This window comes from Cajanus cajan, chromosome 8 (assembly GCF_000230855.2).
Source record: "Cajanus cajan strain Asha chromosome 8, NIPB_CcT2T_4, whole genome shotgun sequence".
NCBI classification, from domain to species: domain Eukaryota; kingdom Viridiplantae; phylum Streptophyta; class Magnoliopsida; order Fabales; family Fabaceae; genus Cajanus; species Cajanus cajan.
The window spans coordinates 6,852,802-6,877,357 of record NC_138524.1 but is presented as its reverse complement, the minus strand read 5'-3'; the positions used below and the strand labels follow the sequence as shown (position 1 = coordinate 6,877,357).

The 24,556-nt window shown below is 31.4% G+C and overlaps 3 protein-coding genes across 4 annotated transcripts; 2 read left to right on the top strand and 1 right to left on the bottom strand.

Moving 5' to 3' along the window:
* Nucleotides 1–8,288: 8,288 nt before the first annotated feature.
* On the top strand, nucleotides 8,289–12,455 carry LOC109799096 (UPSTREAM OF FLC protein (DUF966)). Of its 2 annotated transcripts, XR_014428514.1 has the most exons (4): nucleotides 8,289–9,134; nucleotides 9,224–10,114; nucleotides 11,382–11,560; nucleotides 11,821–11,962. XR_014428514.1 is itself a non-coding variant. In XM_083062220.1 (3 exons), the coding sequence occupies exons 1-3, from the start codon at nucleotides 8,833–8,835 to the stop codon at nucleotides 11,984–11,986; spliced, it is 1,359 nt and encodes a 452-aa protein (XP_082918346.1). In that variant the 5' UTR covers nucleotides 8,302–8,832; the 3' UTR covers nucleotides 11,987–12,455. The 2 variants fall into 2 exon arrangements, 1 of the variants encoding a protein (XP_082918346.1); XM_083062220.1 differs by lacking the exon at nucleotides 11,382–11,560 and having other exon boundaries at nucleotides 8,302–9,134; nucleotides 11,821–12,455.
* A 2,543-nt stretch (nucleotides 12,456–14,998) lies between these two features.
* LOC109798283 (DNA-binding protein) lies at nucleotides 14,999–18,685 on the top strand. The gene is made up of 6 exons (XM_020358492.3): nucleotides 14,999–15,205; nucleotides 15,483–15,578; nucleotides 16,744–17,796; nucleotides 17,876–17,941; nucleotides 18,046–18,244; nucleotides 18,371–18,685. Exons 2-6 carry the CDS (start codon nucleotides 15,576–15,578, stop codon nucleotides 18,433–18,435), a joined length of 1,386 nt encoding a protein of 461 aa, XP_020214081.1. The 5' UTR covers nucleotides 14,999–15,205; nucleotides 15,483–15,575; the 3' UTR covers nucleotides 18,436–18,685.
* Nucleotides 18,686–20,104: 1,419 nt separating this feature from the next.
* LOC109798624 (ras-related protein RABE1c) lies at nucleotides 20,105–24,329 on the bottom strand. The gene is made up of 8 exons (XM_020358953.3): nucleotides 23,956–24,329; nucleotides 23,239–23,311; nucleotides 23,046–23,146; nucleotides 21,637–21,702; nucleotides 21,429–21,526; nucleotides 20,929–20,991; nucleotides 20,753–20,845; nucleotides 20,105–20,484 (listed from the first exon to the last, which is right to left on the bottom strand). Exons 1-8 carry the CDS (start codon nucleotides 24,026–24,028, stop codon nucleotides 20,407–20,409), a joined length of 645 nt encoding a protein of 214 aa, XP_020214542.1. The 5' UTR covers nucleotides 24,029–24,329; the 3' UTR covers nucleotides 20,105–20,406.
* Nucleotides 24,330–24,556: the final 227 nt, after the last annotated feature.

Here is a 24,556-nt window from a genome sequence, read left to right as displayed (position 1 = left end):
ATATATATATATATATATATTATACAAATAAAAATAACTTTAAGAATTAAAATAATATTTTATAAATTTTAAAGACTAAATTAATTGATAATATTATAATTATTTTCTTAAAATACGAATTAATTTGTTGTATTACATAAAAAAAATCTATGGATTAATTATATATGTTGAGTTCTGTCAATAAGATGAAAAATATCCGAACAGTTCTGTTATTTTTTTTACTTTAAACTAACTTCTAAGAGAGGATGAAAAATCCATAGCAAAATTTTTAAGTTCTTTTCAACATTGGATTTAAATTAACTTACAAATAAATTTAAAAAAAAAAACTACATAATATGTATGAGAGCAAATGCCTACGTCTTTTCAATCAATAAGTGAGGAAGGATCCTTAATTAGTAATGATTTTGATTTATGGTTCATTTAATTCCCTACAAAATTACTACAATGAGCTTGAGAATAATTGAACAAATCATAACATAAGCTTGAGAATAGGGAGGTTTCTTAGTGGAGAAATATATTGAGAGAATAGCCAAAAAAAAAAAAAAAATGGGCTAGTGAGGTGGATGCCACCAATTTGTGGGTACACCACTTATTTTATCTTCTCCTTCTCAAGGTCTTGACCGTTTATATTAGAAGATAATGAAAGGGGTCCCAAATGTTCTTTGCAATGAAGTAAACAAATATATAATTTTTTTTATTCATATAAATTGGTTTTTTTTTTTACTTTTTATTTAATTTAAAAAAAACTGCCTATTTTTAACCCTAAATAAAGAATTATTGATAGATTAAAAATATAATATTTCTAATATATATAGACTAAAAATGAAATCTTAAATGAAAATATATACTATATTTCAAAGATATAATAATATATTTAAGACATAAATAAATTAAGTCAGGCAACCACGCAACAACTTGTGAAAGTAATTTTAATCACTCCACCGCCATCTCAATCTTTTTATAATTTTCTTCCATAAACGCTAACTTTTTTGTTTCCTTTTATTTATTTTTATGATAGATCGATTAGATTACATTATTATAAATTAAAGTTATTTTTATATTATTAATTAAATAATTTTATTGGTTAAAATTATTTCAGAATTTACTATTAAATTTAAAGGTGTTAATTAGATTAACAGCTACTTCATTAATCAATAATAAAATTAACATAATATATGTAATTTTAAAACATATAATTTTTTTTACTGTTTTCAATTGTTATTATTTTGGACCAAGATCTAACCCAACGTAGGCACGAGCACAACAAATAACGAATGAATTTTGGCCAAATACACTCCATTTCAATCTATATGGATAGTGTACGAGAGTTTGGGAGTTAAATGCATTGTAACTCATGATATATCGTTGTCGTCGAACACTAATTAAATAACAAACAAACTATTATAATTAGCAGAAATGTTATTAAAAAAAAAATTTATGACATTCTTTTTAAAATGTTTTTTATCGGCTGAGATTTATTAAAAATAATAAAATTAACAAGATGTTTTTAAACTAAGGATTTTTTTTTAGTTCTTACAATTTATTTATTTAATTTTTAAAGATTAACTAAGTTCTTGTTATATTAGATTTTATTTTCATATTATTGAATGTCTGAATCAACTAAAATGGGATTATTTAATATTTGATCAATAATTTTAAATTTGAGTTTTGTGTACACACTTGTATTAAATATTTATATAAAATTTTTATTGTTTTATCATAATGTATTAAATAAGTTTTATAAATATAAAATTTTATATATATACAATACATTTGAAAAGAGGAGAAATCAACTTAGTTTAAATTTTATTAATTTAAATTAATGTATAAAATATTTTTATGATCATTTTGTTAATTTAAATTAATGAAATAAAATATTAAATAATTTTAAATTTTGTTAAAACTTTGCAATATTGAATAATTATTAAATTTTTTTAATTCAACTGTTGGATCATTGAAATTTAATATAGAACATAAGTTATTGAATAGAACAAGTTTAGATAGACTCATTCTTAGAATAAATAAATCTCTCCTCATATAAAAATTACTAAATAACGTTATATTTGTTAAGACACACATTACTGAAAATTTGAAAAGAAAAATATTAAACTTTATGTAATTTATATAAAAAAATGTTAAATAAACTAATTAGTCAAACACATAATTAACTCAAATGATTTAATTATTTAATTTGAAATCCATTAGTATAAAATATGTCAAGTATAATATAATTATATGAATTTCACTATTTATCATTGAAAAGTTGTATTAAATTTAATATTTTAATAATTTTATTAATTGATGAAAACAAAAAGGTTAAATCAATAAGATAAAATACTACTTGGGTCTTTGAAAGTACATGTGTTGACACTTTGATCAAGTATGAAAATAAAAAAAAAAACAAAAAACTCTAAAAATTTGAATTATTACTTACTTTAGTTCAAAAAAAATTTTAAAAAAATGACTTAATTGATAATGTTAACATATATTGAGTAATATTTTTAGAGATTTAAATGAAATATCCAAAACTTTCAAGTTTTTTTTTTTTTAAAATTCTTAGTAACTAAAATGGCGACAACAACACTTTTAAAGATTCAAATGGTATTTTACTCAATTTTAATTCAAAAATTATTATTTAATAATCTCATCTTTTAAAATAAAATATTATTCTAATTAGATTCATTCCCTCTGTATATTAAAATAACACAACTGTACGTTGCAAATACACCAGTCTTTAATAAATAGTTAAACACGAGTTTGATACTGCTAGGTTTCTTTGTAAGGTCGTATTCGAAGGCATCATTTGTGTCTGTGTAGACATGCACACAACAAAAGAAAACTCGATGCTTTTGGTTGTTCAATTTGATGATGTACATTCAAACTTGGGTAGTAAAGCCGTACTACATTGGGCAACTAGCTAGTTAGCTGGTTTTCAGGATCAAGTAACTAGTATGAATTTATTTGGACATAAACTTATAACTAATTTTTAAAAAATTTATCAAAAAAAATAATTATATTTTCAGTACAAAAACATTCTCAAAAACACTTATAATAAACTCTACTACAGATTTAACAATTCAATGCAATTAACACTAATATATACAGTGTTGATTTATAAATTGCAGTAGTTGGAAGGAAGTGAAGAAGGATGAACATCACCGATTCACGTAGTGCATGTTTAAGATACTGTTTTCTCACCCTTCCAAACATACGTTGAAAGTAAAATATATATAAATGAGTTATTTCTTCAAGATATCGAGTACCAACTTGGAGAACCAATGTATTTGATGGAGGACCACCTTGGACGTAGAGATAAACTTGATGTCAATTTCTTGCTTGCTTGTTGGCAAATGGTGATCGTATAATGGAGAGCACAATCGCATAATAATATGCATATTGTATTGTTCTAAATTAGTGGATAACACACGCAACTTATCATGCACATATGAGGTAGGTCCCTAAATTAATCATCCATACAATGTAATCTCTAAGAGTTTAAAGAAGAAGAAAAAAGGGAAAGCAATATTAAAAAAAATCAGAGATGTTTTCATTGTAAAATATAATGTTTGATCATATTAAGATGGACGAATAAATATTGCTAAGTTTTTTTATTCACACCAGATGATTGAAGCTATTAATATCTAAAAAATAATAATTATGGGATATTTATTTGACAAGTTCAATTTATGATTATTTTTCAAAAAATTAACTTTATTATTTACAATCTAATTAGTTAATGAGTTAGATTTTCTACGTCTTATATAATATGGAGGATTCTTTCAAATTTCATTATCCAAATAGTTGGAATTAACATATTATAACATCTTTTCTTCTTTATTTCTTTTCATGTTTCCTTTTTTACACATTACCAAAAAAAAATACAATTGAAAAGTTTGTTATCCTTGTGAAACATTTATCCGTTGAAAATTTTCTAGTACATGTGAATTGTCGCACAATAAAGAAGAAAAATATACTTATATAACATTAATTTTTGTGTTTGTGAATTTCTATTACATTATTTATTATATTTATTAATGATTAAAAAAATGCAATATATAATATTGTACAAATTATTATACATATATCATTATTTAGCAAATAATACATATAAAAGTTTTAGTCATAACAAATTAAAACTATTTGATTAACAAGTTCACTCATGATACATGTAGTGTTATTACAAGTTAACTAGAGTAATTCGATGAATTTTGTCCTAATGTGTAAAATGGAAAGTATGATACTTTGAACGGAGTATTCTCAGGGGGCTTATAATTGAAGAGATCATGATTCAATATTCATGAGTGATATGAATCTTGTTTGAATAAATTTTTTTAAAAGTATTTTTAGGAGAAAAACTATGAAATAAAAAAAATTAAAAATTAAAAATCAATTTATACATAAGTTAATTTGTATAAGTTATCTCACATAACTTTTTCAAAAGATTACAAATTGGATTGTGCATATGTTAACTTTTAACTTTTGGAAAAATTTGTTTTATTTTTCTTTCTTATTTTTTTTATAGGTGCTTGTTGATAAATTTATTAAAACATTCCCATAGTTTTGTTGTATGAGAAGACCTGGAAAACCAAATTATTACTCTAGTACCTTGTAATGGGGGAAGTTGTTCTGCACTATTTATATCTCTATCTGAGAATAATTGGTTATGTAAGTGTTGGTCATTTGTCACATAGGAAAGATTTGGTTGGAAGTATATAGGAGGTGGGGACTGGTGCGGTGATGAAGCACTTCCACTCAGCCCACAAACGCAAAAGCAGATTACATCTTATTATATTTTTTAAAGCATCAAATAGTCATGCATATCATATCATTATTCAATCCATGTCCACCAAGAGGTCTCCACACTGATATAACAATACTACCACTGCCATAGCATATAGGAATATAAGATTTTAATATTTTACATCCAAATTACATTTTTTTTTTATTTTCTCTTTTTACCTTAAAATTAAATACAAAAGAGGAAGGAAAAGACAAAATCTTATTTAGTTTAGTTTATAAGCAAAAGAGAATAGGAAAAATGTGTATTATATATATTATCATCCTCGTATAAATATTAAATTAAATTAATCAGTAGCTCCTATAATTTTATTGAATTTTTAATTAAATTTTCATAGTTAAAATTAAATTAATTTTAAAAAATATTATAATTTAAAAATAAATCCTTACACACTAACACCATTATAATTTTATTCATTTAAATATGAAGGTTTAATTGTAAGTTATTAGGTAGGAATGTTAACATAATTTTTACATGGTCTAACATGACAATGATGCAATGCAGTATGGTGACATGCAAAAATGTGTTAGAAATTAAGAAAGCATCAAGAGTGGTAAAAAATAAAAAATAAAAAAACACTAGATTAATGAATTTCTTTGATTAGTAAATGAAAAAATAAATATTATATATAACATAAATGAGGGACCAAAATTAATATATTTATCATTACTAAATTAAATAATTTCAATATTATATGAATTAACAACACTAAAATCAGTATTAATAAAATAAATTAATAATTTATACGTGTCAGCATGAATATGATTTGAAATATCATCCTTCGAGTTCACTAATATATATAAACAAAGTATATATTAATAAACTTACGCATAAATGTAAATATATTTATATTATTTGTAAGTTATGCAATTGGATTTTGCGTCAGAAGTTGGAAAATTTTGAATATAAAAATTTTGTGCGATTCTTTTACTATGGGTTCCAATTTTTCGGAGGATAGAGGGATGAATGTGTCATTTCTTTAGAGCAATGTTTCCTTTTCTCGTGTCAAATCTTTTATACCATTTTCATTTTATAAGATTATATTTTTAAATTAAAAATTTAATAAAATAATAAATAAAATAAATAATAATAATAATAATAATAATAATAATGATATGAGAAATAAAAAGTTATAACCGGTGTCATTCTTATAATTTGTTTTTTAATTACCCGGCACCCTTCCACAATGTTGCCAAATAGGCCTAGCCCACATGCGCCAGAATATGGGCCAGTCAATATAGTCCGTCATAAGCATTTTGACGGCCCAAGTTGTCAGGGAGCTTTGATCCAATGACATTCGCGTCTTTTTTTTTAGAGAAAAACATTGGAACTCGATTAGAATATAGTAGTTGATAAAAAATAAATAAATAAATAAAGTAGCCTATTAAATTGAATATTAAGAAAAATCTTGCTCTCTCTGTCTCATCACTTGAGATATTGTAAAATATAAAAACGAGTTTCATATGGCCATTTCATCAAAACTAAAATGACAGATTTTTTACTGACCAACTGTGCTCAATTTTTGACCAAAATTTCTCAAAGTCAACTTCAACGTTTATGTAAACTGTTTACTTTATTAGTTCACCGATCTTTGGATCTGATTCACCAATTCAATCTGATTTTCAATAAAATATTAATTACCTACAAACAAACTTGTTGAGCAGTACGTAAAATCAAACTCATATTTTTACCTCACATCTTGCTAGATATATGAATCTATTCCAACTTGTATGTCGCCAATAAAAAACAAATTACACGTCATGTATCCCGAAAATTTGATTGTCGATCGAGTCTCTTACAACGTTGAAGAGTCATCCTCATCCCATTATACTCTTTGAAAACAATTCTCGGGTCCTTTCTATTTCCATGACACTCATTCTCTTCTCCCATCTCTATGCCTAAATTATTTATCATCCCAGATGGAATTCACGTGATTCGGTGTTTTCTCCCTCCATAACCACAACATCAAGAAAGAATTTTATAATATCTGCAATCACATTTCATGCTTCTTCATGTTTTTTTTTTCTCTCTCTCTCTATAAATAAGTAATTAATTACTCCACCACATGCATATGCGACACATCAATTATTAAATTAGTATAACAAGATTCACACATACATATATAGCAATTTATGACACTTGTGACATTGTAAAATTATGATTTAGTGAATGAATAATAAACATTGGCAAGGTTATTTATTGATGTGCAGTTGAGTCAACAGGTGGGAACATAAGCGTTGTTAAGATTTCAAACCCTGGGGCCATTGTGGGCACTGGCAAATGCATGTGCTCTTCAATGTATTTGTTCATGCAAATTTCGATCCATGCCTTGGACTTTTGTGCCGATATATTGGACCAACCGACCATTTCTCATTTTCACACACCTCGCTAGTTTCCCAAATCATTCTTTTTTTATTCATCAATTTCATCGTCGCGTCCTCGTCGGAAATCAACCGCACAATGCTCACCACACTCACGCCGTTCACTCTCTTCATTTTATCTAAACCCATGCCATTCACAAAGAAACTTATTATTTGCATTAGAATAATCAATTGTTAAAAAATATGCTTCAACTAGGTCATGGATATCACTTATTTTGAGGAGGCATTGGGAACAATATTGGGCCTGGTCAACGTTCGCATCCCAGAAATAATAGCCATCTGGATTGGGACCCACTCTCTTGTCTCTTCATCACATACAATTTAATACTCCCTCCGTTTTTTTTTTATAATCGTTTTTTGTCAGAATTTGTTATTTTTTTTTCATTGTCATATTACTAAAATTAATAAGTTATTAATTTTTTTCTTTCATTTTTACCCTTGATAATTAATATATGTTTCCTGAACAATGTATGTATTTATTTTTAATGTCTACCTAATTTTTCTCCAACTACTCATATAAAGTTAATATACATTTATAAGAGCAATATGTTTCTAACAAAATACTATAAAAAAATAAATAAAAAAAGAGACAACTATTTAATGGAATAGTTCAACAGTCTTAAAAATACAAAAAAAAAAATAATGAGTAAAATAGAAAAGTAAGTAATAAATATTTTTAAAAATTAAAATATCAATAATTTCCTTAAATTCCGTGCAAAACCTTAAACAACTATGAAAAAAAAAGGAGTAAATTTAAAAATATTAGGCCCCTAAATTCACTAGCCTTCTAGGGTTAATTAAATAAACTCGAATGATACCGTGAGAGAACCGCAACATCATAACTCAACATAGTCAAAGTTAGGTGTACGAGTCTTAGCGGTCAACCTAGCTGAAAATCATTTGAATTTTTCAAATAAAAAGTTGTTGAAAGTTCATAGAAAGAAGGAGAATAAAAGCAAAATAAACGTAGACTTTTGCAAATGACAAGCACTAAAAACCGCGGGACCACCAAAAAAAAAAAAAACCAATTATAAACCTGTACGTGTGTAATACTAATAGTAGTATAGTGGTAATATTATTCAACACAAGCATTAAATGCAAACAGTTGAGGTCCGAATTTTGAATTTTCAGTCCCAATTCGTATCTTTTGGCTTCTATTACTTGCTGTGGAATAGATATTCCGTAAATTCATTTGGTCAGAGATTTGGTAAAACGACAAGCACGATGGAACAAAGGTCTAGATTGTAATTTTAAAAATTGCGTGGGCAAATTTTTGTTTTGTATACTACTGCGAAAGCGTTGAAACGCAATTAATTTGGAATTGGTGACAGTAAAAAGAAGGAAGAAACAAGGCCGTTACGACGGCGTTCTGCTGTTTTTTTTATTCTGCGCGTTGAAGCGAATGCATTAAACTAAAGAGAATTCTAGTGTCACAGTCACAGGGCTGGCAGTACTGAATCCCAAACAGCCATTCCTTGTTTGGTAGCTGTTGTCTTTGGCATCCTCATTTTGAATTCTCTCTCTCCCTCCGCCAAACACACCCTTACACCCTTAAAAACACAGAAACACAACTTCAAAATCGAATTCAACGCGCTTCTTTTGTGTCTCCCTTCGCTACATCGCCATCCATCCAGGTTTTGCAGCGAAAGAGAAATGTCGCTGAGTTCGAGTTCCAGGGGAAGAAGAATAACCACGGAGATTCAGATCCCGAAGAAATGGACCGACAGAGAAACCAGTCCAGAGAGAACCAAAGTCTGGGCCGAGCCCAAGCCCAAAACTCCCAGAAAAGTCTCCGTCGTTTACTATCTCTCCCGTAACGGCCAACTCGAGCACCCTCACTTCATGGAGGTTCCTCTCTCTTCGCCTCACGGACTCTATCTCAAAGACGTCATTAACCGCTTGAACTCTCTCCGAGGCAAAGCCATGGCCTCCATGTACTCTTGGTCCGCCAAACGGTACCGTTTTCACTACAATATTCATATTCATTTTTGTTTATTTATTGTAATTTGTGATGTGTTCATGGACAATGGTGGTGCTCATGCAGGAGCTACAAAAACGGTTTCGTATGGCACGATTTGTCGGAGAACGATTTCATCTACCCGACGCAGGGGCAGGACTACATTCTCAAAGGATCGGAGATTGTCGACCGCGCCGCCGCCGCCGCCGATGCGGCGGCGATGGTTAACAAATCGGAGGAGGAATCCGATTCGCCGGTGGTGATCACGAGGCGGCGCAACCAGTCGTGGAGCTCCATTGATTTGAACGAGTACCGAGTCTACAAGTCCGAATCGTTCGGTGACTCGGCGGGGAAACTCGGCGCCGACGCGGCGACGCAGACGGAGGACAAGCGGAGGCGGAGGAGGGCGGCGAGGGAGGAAGAAGCGGGAGAGATTCAAGAGGAAAACGGAATTGAAGCGGAAATGGAGGGAAATAGGGTGGAGCACGTGACGCACGTGAGTTATGATAATAATAATAATAATAATCGCATTACGGAGCTGAGTAGGGAAGAGATCTCGCCTCCGCCGTCGGATTCGAGTCCCGAGACGCTGGAGACGCTGATGAAGGCGGATGGACGGCTCGGATTGCGGTCTTTGGAATCTGAGAAAGGGAATCTGACGGTTGAGAGTTGTCCTAGCGGGAGAATGAGAGCCTCGTCGGTTCTGTTGCAGTTGTTATCGTGCGGTGCTGTGTCTTTCAAAGAGTGTGGGGCAAACTCGGTGAAGGATCAAGGGTTCTCGTTGGTTGGTCACTACAAGTCCAGGATGCCCCGCGGAGCAGGGAATCATGCGGGGAAGGAAACGGGGACATCGATGGAAATTCCGGATTTGAGCGGGGTAAGGTTGGAAGATAAAGAATATTTTAGTGGAAGCTTGATCGAAACTAAGAAAGTGGAAATCCCTGCTTTGAAGAGGTCCTCTTCTTACAATGCCGATAGGTACGTTACGCTTGTGCATAAACAAGTTTAGTAAATTAGAGAGCCATTTTTTTTTTTTGCTGCCACGAGAATTTTGGCTCATCGTCGTTAATGAATATATTCGATGTAGTTTCTATTATAAGAAATGAATTTAGATTATTTATGTCATCTAATAACATGTTCTATTTTTTATTTAGCAATTTCTACCTTTATTTATGGGTTTATTTTTATAACCAGTGTTATGGTATGGTGTGTCTTTTGCAAATTCCTTTGTGAAATAAAGTTTGTGATCTGTGTCCCTCTGTGTGTACCTAGTAATTAGCAACGTTGGAGAATGTGGACATTGACATTCATACAGTTTCTGCTCCATAGGTTAAATAAAATATTGTGGGTAAGCATATGAGAATGCTTCTAAGTTCGAGGACATAGAAAGAAAGCATCTTGAGATTGAAGTCGTATAAAAAATGTTATTCGAGTTGAACACGTAGGTCAGATTTTGTTATTCGAGTTCAACGTATAAAACATTTTGCTATACAATATTGCACAGGTCTGATTATTATAATAGGATATTATATTCGTCACTTAACTTTTTCTTACATCTCTGTTTCCTTTTTTGGTCTTTTTTCTCTCCATCTTTTTTATTAGATCATTTATATCAGTTTTTTTTTTTTTATTTTTTGTCTCTCTTTTTCTTTCACCCATCCACTCTAATGAAATGTATATAAACCATTTTCCATTAGAATAATCTAATTCCAGTATAAAATAGGGAGTCGGATTGCGCGGGAGAGGTGGTCTTAATTTGGAACATTATAAGTTATTTTAAAAAAATTGAATTAATCTTACACATCTTAAGATTTCAAAATTTTGGATATCCTATGTATTATTGTCAGAACTGGGTAGGTTTCTTACTTCCTCTGTCTCCGGATGTTGTCCAGTCTGAATTTCTGATTGTTCATCATGTAGCCTTCTGCTTATTTCTAGCTGAAATCCAAAACCTAAGTAATTATGCTTAAACCTTTTAAGATATTGCTCGAAATGTCATTTGATTGTTTTTTGTTTATGAATCTGCTTTGGGTGCAAAATTGTCCAATTTACACAAATGAGTAGCTAATAATAGCTTGTTATAATTGGTTTTGCACCGTAACATAAGATGCTGATACTTGACTGTGTCGTGTCTGTTCTGTTCCATCTGGTACCCAGTATGTATGGTGAATTAATTACATACTTCTTAAATTTTAGTTAATGATGCAACTATTCATACCTGTCTTTTTTGTTTTGGTCCCATTAGTATTTGTCAGCTTCTGTATGTGGGGTCTAATTTAAAGCATCCGAAGAGTTGATCATTCGTTTCTCATAAATTAACATGCCAGTTTGCCACCTAGAATTATACTAGTAGTACGAAATCAGCGACAAGTGGGATGCATTGGGGTAAAAACAGAAATTTCCACCGGGCACTTTGGGCAATGAGTACGTCAATACATTCAAATATTATATGCCCTGTTTTGATTGCTGACTGCAATTCATACACTATCATTTAATCAATCATGGACTAGCAATTTGGCATGTTATTGAAGAATTAATTAATTATTATTGTATAATAATTTTTTTAATGATCGAATATAATGTCATTAGATGACACGATTAAATATTGCCTTTATGATTATGACAGTGACATAAATTGCTTTATGAATAATGTGGTTTTGTCTGTGATCTCTTGGTCCTTGCAGCGGTTCCCGGTTACAAATGGTGGAGCATGAAGAAGTAGTGAGGGCAAAGTGCATACCGCGGAAGTCTAAGACGCTACAAGCAAAGAAAGAAGAGGGTGCTTCCCCGCATATTATTAGCAATGGCCAACATGGTAGCAAAAGATTTGACGCACAGGCACAACAATAAATTGATACTTTTAATGAATATAAAGAGAAAGGAAACATTGGCAATGGAGGTCGTAGCTCAATAGCTGATAGCGGAGAAGAGAACAAAAGCTTGGAAAAGTGAGGTTAACTAGATCTAGCAGTGTGGATGAATGTATAAATATGGAAGCAGATAGGATCAGTACTAATCAAGTAGAGGGCAGTATAGTGGCCTAAAGCTTCGCAATTTGCAAGTCACAGGAAGAAAATACAAGTTTGTAGCCCTTGTCCATATTCATGTTTAGGTTTTGGCCTAAAGTAAGTATATGGGTGGCATTAGTTTCCATTCCTGGCGTTATATGGCCCTTGTGATGCGGTGGTAATTGCCTTTTTTCTGGTGCATAATTGCCTTTTTTTCTTTTTTACTTTACCACACATACTTCAATAAAGTTAATGATCTCACCACGTCAGTAGTATTTAAAAAAATTTCTACTATAAAATTCATGAAAGAATATTGTGGTTGGTTCAATAATTGTAGGGTTTTTGACAGATAAAAATGGTAAAATTAAAATATTTGAATGGTTTGATTCATAGAGCTGGTAGAGAGGAATTTTAACTTTTGTTTTCCCTTCATTTGGCTTGTAACGAGAATAAATTAAAAGAAAATGATATTAACCAATATACACTTTTGTTTTCCCTGAAAGCAAGCATCCATGATATTCGTCCATATAATGATTCGTTAAATATGAATTTAGGAGCCATACATTAAACACCATGAAATGGAGAACGGTAGAGGAGTGAAAAAGATGACGAACCTGGACCAAAATAGCTGCAAAAAGTGAAGCTAGCAAATAAGGAAAGAAATTTTTTTATTCAAACAAAGCGAGGTTGTCTTTGCCTTTACGAAGGAGATGCAAAGGTTTCAAAATAAGGAAAAGACAATTTTTTATTCAAATAATAATCTCAAGCCAACTTACTAATTTAAGTTAGAGAATAACAAAAGTCGCTTTTCTTTCTTTCTAAAAATATGAAATTTAAAATTAAAGAATGGTAAAAGGAAAGAAAAAATTAAATTTTATCTTTAAAAAATACAAATAAAAACTTTATTCTCCTACTTTCTCTTTAATTAAATAAAAAAATACATTGTTATTCGTTTTTTATTTTATTTAATTTTCTCTTCATCCAACCAAAACGTCGTATCAATTTTAGAACTCGAAAGCAATTGAAAGTCACTTTTTTCCATAGCTTTAATTTAAAAATTTTAAATTAATAAGATAAAATTATAAATAAAAAAACATTTTTTCTCAACAAAATATGATTAAAAAGGAATAAAAGTAATGAAGAGGAGAATATTTAATTAGAAAATATTTAAATGTTTTTATAATCTTTATAATTTTATGAACTTTATCTTTTAATTTTATAGTTAAAAATATTCTGTTTCTAATCTTTATATAATATATATTATTTTTTGCAATTTAATTTTTTTTTTTAGCTCTCACACTAAACTGCAGAAAAAAAAGTAATATATATAATTTAAAAATGTTTTTAATTATAAAAATTCAAAGATAAAAATTTTGAAACTATAAAATATATAATAAAAAAAAAGTATTTAAACTATTAAAAAAGTTTTTTTTTACTGAAATTAAAAAAAATAAAATAATAACATTCTGAGAACTTGTAAATTGCAAATAAATGTCTCTTTGCACATAAACTAGAGTTACAGTACATTACAGTATATTCTTGCTAATAATAATAAAAAAAGTAAATTGACATTAATTGGCGTTTAATTTGTAGCAGCCTTTTTTACTGTTAATTCTTTGACTTTGAAAGATGGGAAATGTGATTATGTGAAGCAAGCGTGTCTTTGACAGACGGTTTTCGACATGTACTTTGCTTTGGAGCATGCACTAAAGTTTTTTTTATTTAATTATTTAATGGAAGACGGGTAAAGTACACTTATTTTCGGTGGATAAAGTGATAAAATAAGATGGTAGAAGAAAAAAAATAATATGATAAAAAAAATAGGGTAAGAGAAAAATAAAAAATAAAATGCGTAAGAATCACTTATGAGTGAGACTGCATTGGATTAGTTTATTTTTTTTTTAAGTCTTTAATATGATTCAATTATATTCGATTTTTATTAGATTTATATATAAAATAAAATTATCATTAAATAATTGATAAAATGTATTTTAATGACATTAATTGATAAAATATTTAATATTATGAATTTGTTTGTCAACTTTATAAAATATTACTTAAAATATTAAAATTTTATTAACTTAAAAATATAATAAATATTATTAAATTAAAATTTAATTAGTCTAATTTCAAAATTTATATGTCTATCATATGTCATCCTCAATATTATATTTCAAGGTTTATAATTACAATGTCAATGTAATAATAATTAATGTGTTTTATAAGTGATTAATAATGTAATAAAATTATTGAAAACTAATATATTGATAACGTGATTAACCATATATGCTAAATGCACATTAGACGAATGATTTTTGTATGTACAAATATTATATTAAGTATACCATCATATTTGTTTTAAGAACATGAGGGAAACTTCTTTATAAGTTTTTTTTTTTTAAATAACAAGTAAAAATATTTTAAACTTCTAACATAAAATAAATATATAAGATAGACTTTAAATCGTTTGAATTTTGATTAATTTTTAAAGTCATATCTGAAATTTAATTTAATATAATAAAATACTTTTTATTTAATCAAATTTTCCATTGTTAATTTTTTGAGTTTTGAATTTAATTATTACGTTATCTTGAATGCATCCGTCCGGTCAATAAAAAATTATAAATTAATCAAAGGCATATATTCGATCAATCCAATTTATGTGGCATGTGTTACAATTCAATTGGATTTTGGTATAAAACTTCTTTTCATGCAGTGTCTTTTACACCGAACCAATTAGATGTCGTAGAAGTCAATTAACTTAAGCAACGGTCCAGATTCATTTTCTAAGACACACGTGTACGGCATTGAATAACCCAACTGTGAGTTATGTTCAATTTCGGTTCACCGTATCTTATATCCCTCTAATGGGAAAAGATCGAGTGCACCTCTCACACACCCTATCATACGATATGAATCTGTACTCTTTGAAAATTGTTTTGCGTTCACCGGCGTCGGAAAGATTATCCGGTTAGGGTTCCGGCCATCGCTGAGTGTACAGGATCGTAAAATCTTCCAGAAGCTTCTATGCTATTAGTTCGTATTATTACCATTCGCCAAGGTAATCAATTGCTTGCTCCCAATTCCTGAACTCGAATAGCTTCACTTGTTGAATTTCTCGCAATTTTGTTTGGTGAATTCCTTTGATTGATACATAGTAACGTAATTATCATTATTTGAAAATATAATATCAATGTCATGTGAGTGTTCATTCATTCTTATTAATTTATTTTATTCCCTTTTGCTACTTGCTGTGTTTGCGTTTTCCTTCGTTGTTACAATGCTGTGTTTGAAGGATGTCTGTGAACCGTGTTGAGAAGGACTTTCTCTTGTTGCAGGAGTTGTTAGGCACCGTTTTCATCACTTGGAGTCAGCAACGAATTTTCGGTGGATTTTTCGGGATTATTTTTCACCAGCAAAAATTGAAACAAATGGTATTTATGATTGTTAAGTATTACTGGATTGATTAGATTGTGTCTTGATTACACTCTTTCTTTTTGAATTGTACGCTCTGTAACTTCTGTTTCTTTGAAATGGCTGAATTCTTCACACAATTAGTCAAGTTCACGTTGGATTGTAATGTAGAATAGTGCTGAATTTGTTTGTTACTTATTGGACATTGGATTCGAGGAGTTAATCATGCTATTATTTTGTAAGGTTGGTTGGGGTAGTGTTAACGCTTGTGGGTAGAAGAACTAAGGATTAAGTTCACACAAATGACATGGGGCACATAAGACGAAAAAGTGAGGGGTCTAACTGTTAAGGACAATATAAAAAACTAACAGTTGATAATATGATAAGATATATGTACATGTATAACAAACTGTGACTTTCTTAGAATCAAATACCTTGATTTTCTCATCCATAGTTGAGAGATCCTTCACCTTTTCTTTTAAACTAAACCTTCATTTTAGAAAAGTCAATTTCATATCGTAGAGGATATGACAGCCTTCATGTAACTAGATGTAAACATAAATGATGAGCCTTTGGTATGTTATGGCCATGTTTGGAAAGCACTTGTAGGAAACAAGCTTATTATTATTTTTCTTATGCCAAAAGCCACTTCTAAATGAGCTAGTTGGAAAGCATGAATTTCATGATTAGTAAGGAAGCTCAAACCCATGGGGTTAGTCATAGGAGGTCTGTTTTTTAATTGCTTTACTTTAGAGTGAGTATTACCTGCTTGTGTAACCCAATCTTGTGAATTTGGGTTGAACCTAACTCAACCCAAAAAACTAGTTCGTAAGGCGAAAATTGCCCTAACTTTTATAAGCTCTATTTCAGTCATATTTATAGTCAATCAGAATATCAACATCATCAACCTTTAGGTGCATCCTAGGCTTATCTTTTCAATTTCTTTTAACCTTCTATTCCTTCCGAAAGCCAATTTCCTTTGGCAGACATGTTGTGCTCCAGCATCAACCATCATACAAAATAGCAGTTCATCCACACCGGGGTGAACAAATGAAGCTCTAATACTGATTGTTATCCTCTTTTCTCCTATGTCATCTTGATTGAGTGACTGAAACAAAGACATTCTTTTAAGATGTACTGTTATATGTGAACCATACTTGAAGTTTTTGTTTTTTTTTTCTGCAGTCTTTGCAAAACAAGGGATTTTGGGTGGTAAAGGGTTCTGGACACATTAATGACAGAGAAACAGTATTTGATAATCCTTCCAAAATTGAACCAAAACGACCTCATCAATGGTTTGTTGATGCCGCTGAAGTAGATTTTTTTCCAAGCAAGAAACAAGCTGTAGAAGATGCAAATGAAAAATCTAGTCCTGGATTTTCAAATGTAAATTTTCCTCCCTGGGAGAATCCCAATTTTCATCCAGTCCCAAACCAATTTATTGGCCGGTTATTTGGGTCTGAAACCAGGCCTGTCAATTTCCCCGAAAAAAATACTTATGTTCTGGCTGATGATTCTAATGCAAGATTAAAGATGATCACCAACCAATATGGAGATGATGCATCTTTTGGCTTGTCTATATCTCATTCTATTGAAGATTCTGAAGCATGCGTAAATTTTGGTAGAATAAAAAAAGACAAAGTAAATCAGGTTAAGGAAGATGATGTACAGGCTACTGAGGGACATAATTTTAGTAAGCAGAGTAAAGGTGATCTACATCAGGCCTATAACAGGGAAGTTGAGACAAGGTCTGCATCAATAGGGCAAGCGTTTGACAAGGATGGTAATGCCACTTTTATGGGACTCACCTACAGCAGTGGGGATACACATGTTAGACCATTTAGTGCCCCCTTTATCAAAGATGACTCAATCGTTTCGATTAGTGAATCCTATAATAAAGAGGACACTAGTATAATTTCTTTTGGTGGGTTCCCAGATGAACGGGATATTATCTCTGTGGGTAGGCCTGCTGCAGAGTATGATCAATTATATAATCAATCTTCAATTCATGTGTCAACAACAACCCATGAGAAAGAGTTGGATGGGTCGAGTTCTGATGCAGTTCCAAGTACTCTTCAGGCAGCAAAAGTAAAGTCTGAAACTGTGTCCAAGAATAAACAAGAGGTCAAAACAGGAAGGAAAGAAGCTCCAAACAGCTTCCCTTCTAATGTCAGGAGCTTGATATCTACTGGTATGCTTGATGGTGTTCCTGTAAAGTATATCTCAGTGGCACGTGAGGTAAATTTTGGTCTTTATTGATGATTACTTCTGTTTGAAATGTTTAATAAGCTATACTCATATTTCTGCATGGATGAAGGAACTTCGTGGAATTATTAAAGGCTCTGGCTATCTTTGTGGGTGTCAGTCATGCAACTATACCAAGGTGAGTAATCCGCTGGTGTACTGAACAAACCTTAATTTAGGTTTTCGATTTCTTAAAATCTGTGATAGTTTGTTTACTCATTGACTGTTAATTTACATTATCAGGTTCTGAATGCTTACGAGTTCGAGAGACATGCTGGCTGTAAAACAAAACATCCGAACAATCACATCTATTTTGAGAATGGGAAAACCATTTATCAAATAGTACAGGAATTGAGGAGTACCCCCGAAAGTTTGTTGTTTGATACAATTCAAACAGTTTTTGGTTCACCAATTAATCAGAAAGCGTTTCGCAATTGGAAAGGTAATGAAATTCTTCTGTCCACCGTTTATAAACACATTCTTACATGCATAGGCAAGACTTTATTGTTTGTTTTTGTTTGGTAAGTCACTTATCCAATTTCTTTTATCTCCTGTCAACTTTATCCAGAATCATTTCAAGCAGCAACACGAGAGCTTCAACGCATTTATGGAAAGGAAGAACTTAACCTATAAGTCCCATCCCTTTGTGAAAATGTAACTTAGAATATATTCTAGTGTGCATAGTAAGATATGTCAGTTTAATATTTTTCTTTTTCCTGTCTTTTTATGGCTCCGCAACCTTCATGAATGTGCACCTTTCGGGGCCTTGCTTAAAATATTGGTAACTTTATAAGTTGGCTCATGTACAAATCAGTGGTATTAGGTGCTTTGGTCGACAGAATTGACTAAACATTATCAAGAAGGCTAATTTTGTTAGTTGTTACTGGACTAAACTCGTAAGTGGTGAAGTGTCACGTAAATATTTATCTCCTAATATACAAGATAAATTCAAGTAAATCTAATAGTTCCTCTTAGGTTGGCAATGGATTCTAGAAACGAAGGTCAAGGTTGTGATTGAAGGTGGGTAAATAATTCCATAGGGATATATAAAGTACTAGTCAGGGGCCTTTTTAACATTATTAGGAAAAATTGCCACAAATCATGCCAGATTTGGAATAATTAATGCACTGGCCAGAAGCCTGAGAAAAAAATATATTTAGCAGCTTCGTGAACCGATAAATCCTTGGAGGCTTTAATAAGTAGGATAACATCTACAAACTGTGATTTAATGGGACAAGGAGAGGTGAATATGTAAGATTAATAATGCACGGCTTTTTGAAAAAGTAAAGAGAGCAGCTTTGCAACAAGAATAAACAAGTAGGGAGAATATGAGATGAGTTTCCTTGAATGAGGCCTAATTGAGGGTATAATGTAGAATTGACATGGTCATGTACCTTGTAGGAAACGAAGGTCATTAGCAGCACAACTCATGGGACCTAACCCTCTTTAAAACCAAATTCAAGTAAAATGTAAAACCCTTTCAACGAAAGGTCATTCCATGCTGTTATAAGCTTTGTTCATATCCAATTTGATTGTTGCTCCTCTTTTCCCTACCATGTGTTTCCTCAAGTCATGAAAAATATCAGGAGCAATAATTGTATCATCTTGTATGAACCTTCCACCCACGAAGGCACTCTAAAAAACGAAGATAAGTTGTCCCATCTATGGTCTCAAACTTAATAATTATTAAGATAACCTTTGCATAAAAGAATTACAATACTAGTTGATAGGTTTGAATTCATTAATATTCTCAAGATATCCTTATTTTATACTCTTAGGACAACTTGAAGACAGATCGATCAGATGGGTACCCTCCGAGGAATACCCTGTCTGAAAATGAACAAGAATGCAGCTTACCATTAACCAGGCTGTCTTAACGTATCGAATAATTCATTTGTTTGCCTTTTGATGTTGTATGAACTGTAAAAGGTAGTCGTTGGGTTGCTGCAGCACAATTTTCTTTTAGGAAGAGTACTAATACGCAATGATGAATATTCATGAAACCCTTTGTTGTGTTAAATAAAGGATCGTAGATGAACTTATAAATACGGACAATGTTGTCTACAATAGCATGTTAATTCCTCTCGCGGCATTGCTACACATTGCAATGTCACAACGCAGAAGTACAAGTAAACTTTAAGTACCCCTGACTTAATTTTTTATCAGGTTTCATACTTTTTTTTTTATCAACTATATCATAATTTTTTAAAAAGTAATTTAAGTATACGGGTTGTATTTATATTTCACCGGATTGCCTATAAGACAGATTACAAAATTTCAAAATGTGTACCAATCCACGGAATCCAGCACAAGCCATCGCATTTATACACTGAAAGAAGAGAAAAAACAATATTCAATGAATCTCACGTCCCCCAACCAAAGAAAATCAGGGGCTGTTAGACATGCAATCACCACAATCACATTCAGTTTTGGATTTAATGCATAACTTGTTAAAAAAGTCAGACACTACTTATCACACACAAATTTATAAAGAATGACAAGGTTAAGAAGCACAAGTCAGCAGCATCATCATCATTATACACGTAATTTCTTCATTCCTTGTTCATGGACAATAATTTTGCCTTCAATTTGTAACATTTGTCTTCAACCACAACAAGCCGATTTTTGCGCAGCCTGCCCAGCCCCTCCTGTCTGGTCTTGGTTGATTTTGATTGTTGATGGCTGCATTTAAAATATCGCCAGATATTCAACTTGAGAGGGAAAGATAAGAGATATGGAAACATGGAACAATTGACACACATTAAAGTATTAAACTCGAGAGAGGAAGTTAATGTATGTGTTTGGATTAGCTTTCATTTCCACCAAAATTAATTACAAAATAATGTTGAAGGCTAAAGCAGCAACTAGTTAATTCAACTTTTTAAAATTTTCACCATGCTTTTGAGGGTTAAAATTGAGTCTAGGTGGTATCCAAATACACTAAAAATACCTCTGCCTTGGAGTCATTGTCAGACAGCCTTTGTTTTATATCTCTTGCTATTGAAAAGAAAACTTCCTCCACATTTAGATTTGTCTTAGCACTCTGCAATAATGTTTTTCATGAGCATCTATATAATAACATAGAAGTTCAGGGTGTTTCCACATTTTCAAGTATACACCACTTACAGTTTCAAAGAATTTGATTCCATACTCATCAGCCAGTGCTTGGCCCTTGGATGTAGGCACAGCCTTAAAAGAAAGGGGAAGGTATGTTATTATCACAAACATTTCAAATCTGCAGGCATGCATATGTACGTAAGAGAGAGGAGGCTCCCAGATGTTAATAATTCAATTGATGGCATCACATCAGAACTCAACCCCTTTCAAACCTCAATGATGGTTTCTCTAACAAAAATATGTTTCATTCACTTGCAGTATAACATGGTTTCTCTAACATACTCAATGATGAAATTCAACCAACAGTAAAACTTGCATAACAATGATGGAAGAGAATTTGATGAAAGTAATAGTTGGTTTATTAAGCCCATTTGCCCTTAGCTCTGCAACTCTGTTCAAATCAAATTGGTGTTTGGAAGATTTTTACTTTGCTCTTGCAAGTTGTAAAAGAGGCCAGGAAAAAAACAAATACCAGGGTTTCATTAACCATTCCGACAAAGTTAGCTTACCCTTTTGCTTTCATCCATATCAGCTTTGTTCCCCACCAGTATTTTGTTAACATTGTCTGAAGCATGTTGCTCAATATTGCGAATCCAATTCCTGATATCTGAAATTGGCCGAAGCTGAATGAATATTCCAGATGCAAAAAATCTAAAGTTTGAATAGTTATGTACAGATTTGCAAATTTCAAACTTAAGCAACAGTTGGGAACTTTACTGTTAAATGATGCTTCATCTGTAACATCATAGACTAACAATATGCCCATTGCACCACGATAGTAAGCTGCAAAAAACAAAAATGATTTTAGGAAAATATATGTAGCACAAAAAAAATTTTAAATAACAAACATCCCTACTTGTACATTTTGCTTTATAAAAAAAACAATGAAAGATACAAGAATTTTAAGGTGACATTAATGAAAATTGAAAACAATGGTAAAGGACAGTTATGTATGAAGTTTGACTCTTGCAGTTGACATATTGATCCTAACATAGTGATTGAATGGAGGAGAGGGGAGGAGATGGATTTTTATAAACTTTTGTTGTTTGATTCATTTTTTAAGAGGGGGGGGGGGGGGGAAGCAAAACAAACATTTTCAGTATAATATCCTTATGTTTTTAAATTCAAAATTATCAGGGTGCAAAAGTAAATTAGTTCTTAACATCTCCCCCCCCCCCCCTTTTCCTCCCTTTTCTTGTGAACTAAATAAGAAAAAAGCTGCATCTCTTTCCCTCCATTAAAATCTCTCCTCTCCTTAATAACCAAACATAATTTCTAACCCCTTCCTTCTCCCATCCTCTGAACCAAACAAACCCTAAGGGTAAGTTTAGAAGTTAGGTTTTGGAAAGGAAAGGGAGAGCAAATATTACATTCCTAATCAATATTCTCTAATTTTATTTTATACTTTCAAGTGAAAAAAAATAATATAATAGACTTGATGTGTTAAGCTTTTGTGTACTTTTATAAACATTATATAAAGATCTATTAAAAGTAAAACATTTGCCCTTCCCTCCCTTCCCCTCCAAAACCTATCTCCCAAACATATCCCGAATGAATCTCTGCAATATTCATCTAACATTAAACAAAGGCTCACTGGCTCTAGTATTTTTACATCAATAACAGTTAGTAATTAACTTGAGTAAGAATCTACATGCAAGATATTCTAAGCCTCGCATAAACTTTTTCACCCATTAAGCCTCCAAGGTTTGCAGTGGAAACAATGGCAATCAAAAACAATGAGCAGAAGACTATTTCAGGCTTCAGCAGGGACAGAACTAGGGGATTCAAATTTTGCATTATCCTAGGGATTTAGAATTATCATCTTCAAACTTAATCTGTGAACTGCTAATATAATCTGACATATCAAATCTGAAACTGGATAAGAATTATGATGTTTCTCACTGGTTAATTCCCTATTCTTTCTTGTCACTATTGCTCTGATTTTCTTTAAGCTTTTGTTTTCTATACTATTCCTACTTTGCTTTTTTGTTCTATCACTACCTTTTAATCCTAGATCAGGAAATACCATAAATCAGATGACAACTGCGAAGCAAAGAGTTTTCATATGTCACATACAATGATACTAAAATCAACAAAAATAATATCTATAAGATCACAAACCGTACCAGTTGTAATTGTCCGAAACCGCTCCTGCCCTGCAGTATCCCAAATTTGGAGCTTGATCCTTTTGCCATCAAGCTCAATGGTTCTTATCTTAAAATCGATTCTACATAGGAAGGATAAGCCTTGTGATGTTAGAGAGAGAAACTTATGGAAGACAAAATTCTGCAGTATTACTCCTAAGCTGTAAAAACATACCCTATAGTTGTGATGAAACTAGTAGTGAAAGAACCATCGGAGAAACGCAGAAGGAGACAACTTTTTCCAACACCTGCAAAAAGACAAAACTTACAGGCATGTTCCACGCAAAAGCAACACGATTATTCCATAGTGATTTCTACAATGGCCATTACAATACTTCTAATCCTTGGCGAAGCATCAACCAGTGCCATAACTCTTCGTTTTAGGAAAAAGAACATTGAAGGTACAACCACACAAAAAAACAAGGCACAAAAACATCTTGGGGAAGCAACTAGACCGCCTAAGGCATATTTTGGCAAACAAATACTTTGAAATAAACAAATTATCAATGGATCAAAGAGAAGGCTGGTTTTAAACGATAACCACACAGATCAACACGAATTTGCAATTCAACCTCTTGACACCAAAATTTGCGTCACAACAAGTCAACAACAATTCAAATGCTGCCTCAAACCAGATCACGAAAAGATCGAACTTTTCATGAGTTAAAACAAACCCCATTTCAAAAAGACTAGATGTGCATTTGCCACGAACTCCAAACTCAACGATTCGAGATAAAAAATAATAATAATAAATGGCGAAATTACAAAAAGGGAACCCCAAGTGAAAGAATCATGATTTATCATTGTGTGGAAAAATAGCCCCATCCATAAAAAATAATAGTTTTTTAATATTTTTTTGGCAAAAAAACAATTGAAAAAAAGAAGACTTTACCGCTGTCACCGATCAAGAGAAGCTTGATGAGATAATCGTAATCGGCACGAGCCCTTGCCGGTGGAGCAGCCATCAACTTTCAAGATATAATATTTGTTTTTGATGAAAGGATGGAAGAGTGAGTGTGTGAGATCGGGAATGGGATCTCGTCCAAAGCTGAGAAGTGAAGGAAGATGGGGATTTTTTGGAGAGAAAAAAAGGGTGGTGGTGGTGGTGCTTATTTTTGTTTTGCTTTATTGAAAAATAAAAATGGGAAATAGGAATGAGGAGAAGGAAGGAACAGTATGAGTAGGAGACAAGGTGGAGGTGCTCGCAACCTTGTACTTTCAAGCTGCCCCCGACTATTCTGCCTGTGCCTGTGGATTCTCTCTCTCCACCTATGCTATAAACATCTTACAATAATTATTATTATAATTTTTAAGTCTATATCATATTTTATTATATTAATTTTAATGGATGAATCATTATAATTTAAATAATTAATTATTAAACTTAATTTATTTAAATAAATTATTTTACTTAATAATTTATTATCTATTAAATTTTAATGATTCAATATTATTAACTTGTCATTTATATTCAAATTCAAATCTAATAGCCC

What these genes read in the sequence shown, in the direction of transcription:
- LOC109799096 (XM_083062220.1), top strand. Translation starts at nt 8,833, where the DNA reads ATGTCGCTGAGTTCGAGTTCCAGGGGAAGAAGAATAACCACGGAGATT. An exon ending in TACTCTTGGTCCGCCAAACG is followed by an intron (nt 9,135 to 9,223) that starts GTACCGTTTTCA and finishes GTGCTCATGCAG; the next exon opens with GAGCTACAAAAACGGTTTCG. An exon ending in TCTTCTTACAATGCCGATAG is followed by an intron (nt 10,115 to 11,820) that starts GTACGTTACGCT and finishes TGGTCCTTGCAG; the next exon opens with CGGTTCCCGGTTACAAATGG.
- LOC109798283 (XM_020358492.3), top strand. An exon ending in ATATCTCAGTGGCACGTGAG is followed by an intron (nt 17,797 to 17,875) that starts GTAAATTTTGGT and finishes GCATGGATGAAG; the next exon opens with GAACTTCGTGGAATTATTAA. An exon ending in AGCGTTTCGCAATTGGAAAG is followed by an intron (nt 18,245 to 18,370) that starts GTAATGAAATTC and finishes AACTTTATCCAG; the next exon opens with AATCATTTCAAGCAGCAACA.
- LOC109798624 (XM_020358953.3), bottom strand. Translation starts at nt 24,028, where the DNA reads ATGGCTGCTCCACCGGCAAGGGCTCGTGCCGATTACGATTATCTCATC. An exon ending in AGATGAAGCATCATTTAACA is followed by an intron (nt 21,527 to 21,636) that starts GTAAAGTTCCCA and finishes GGCCAATTTCAG; the next exon opens with ATATCAGGAATTGGATTCGC. An exon ending in GAATCAAATTCTTTGAAACT is followed by an intron (nt 20,846 to 20,928) that starts GTAAGTGGTGTA and finishes ACATTATTGCAG; the next exon opens with AGTGCTAAGACAAATCTAAA.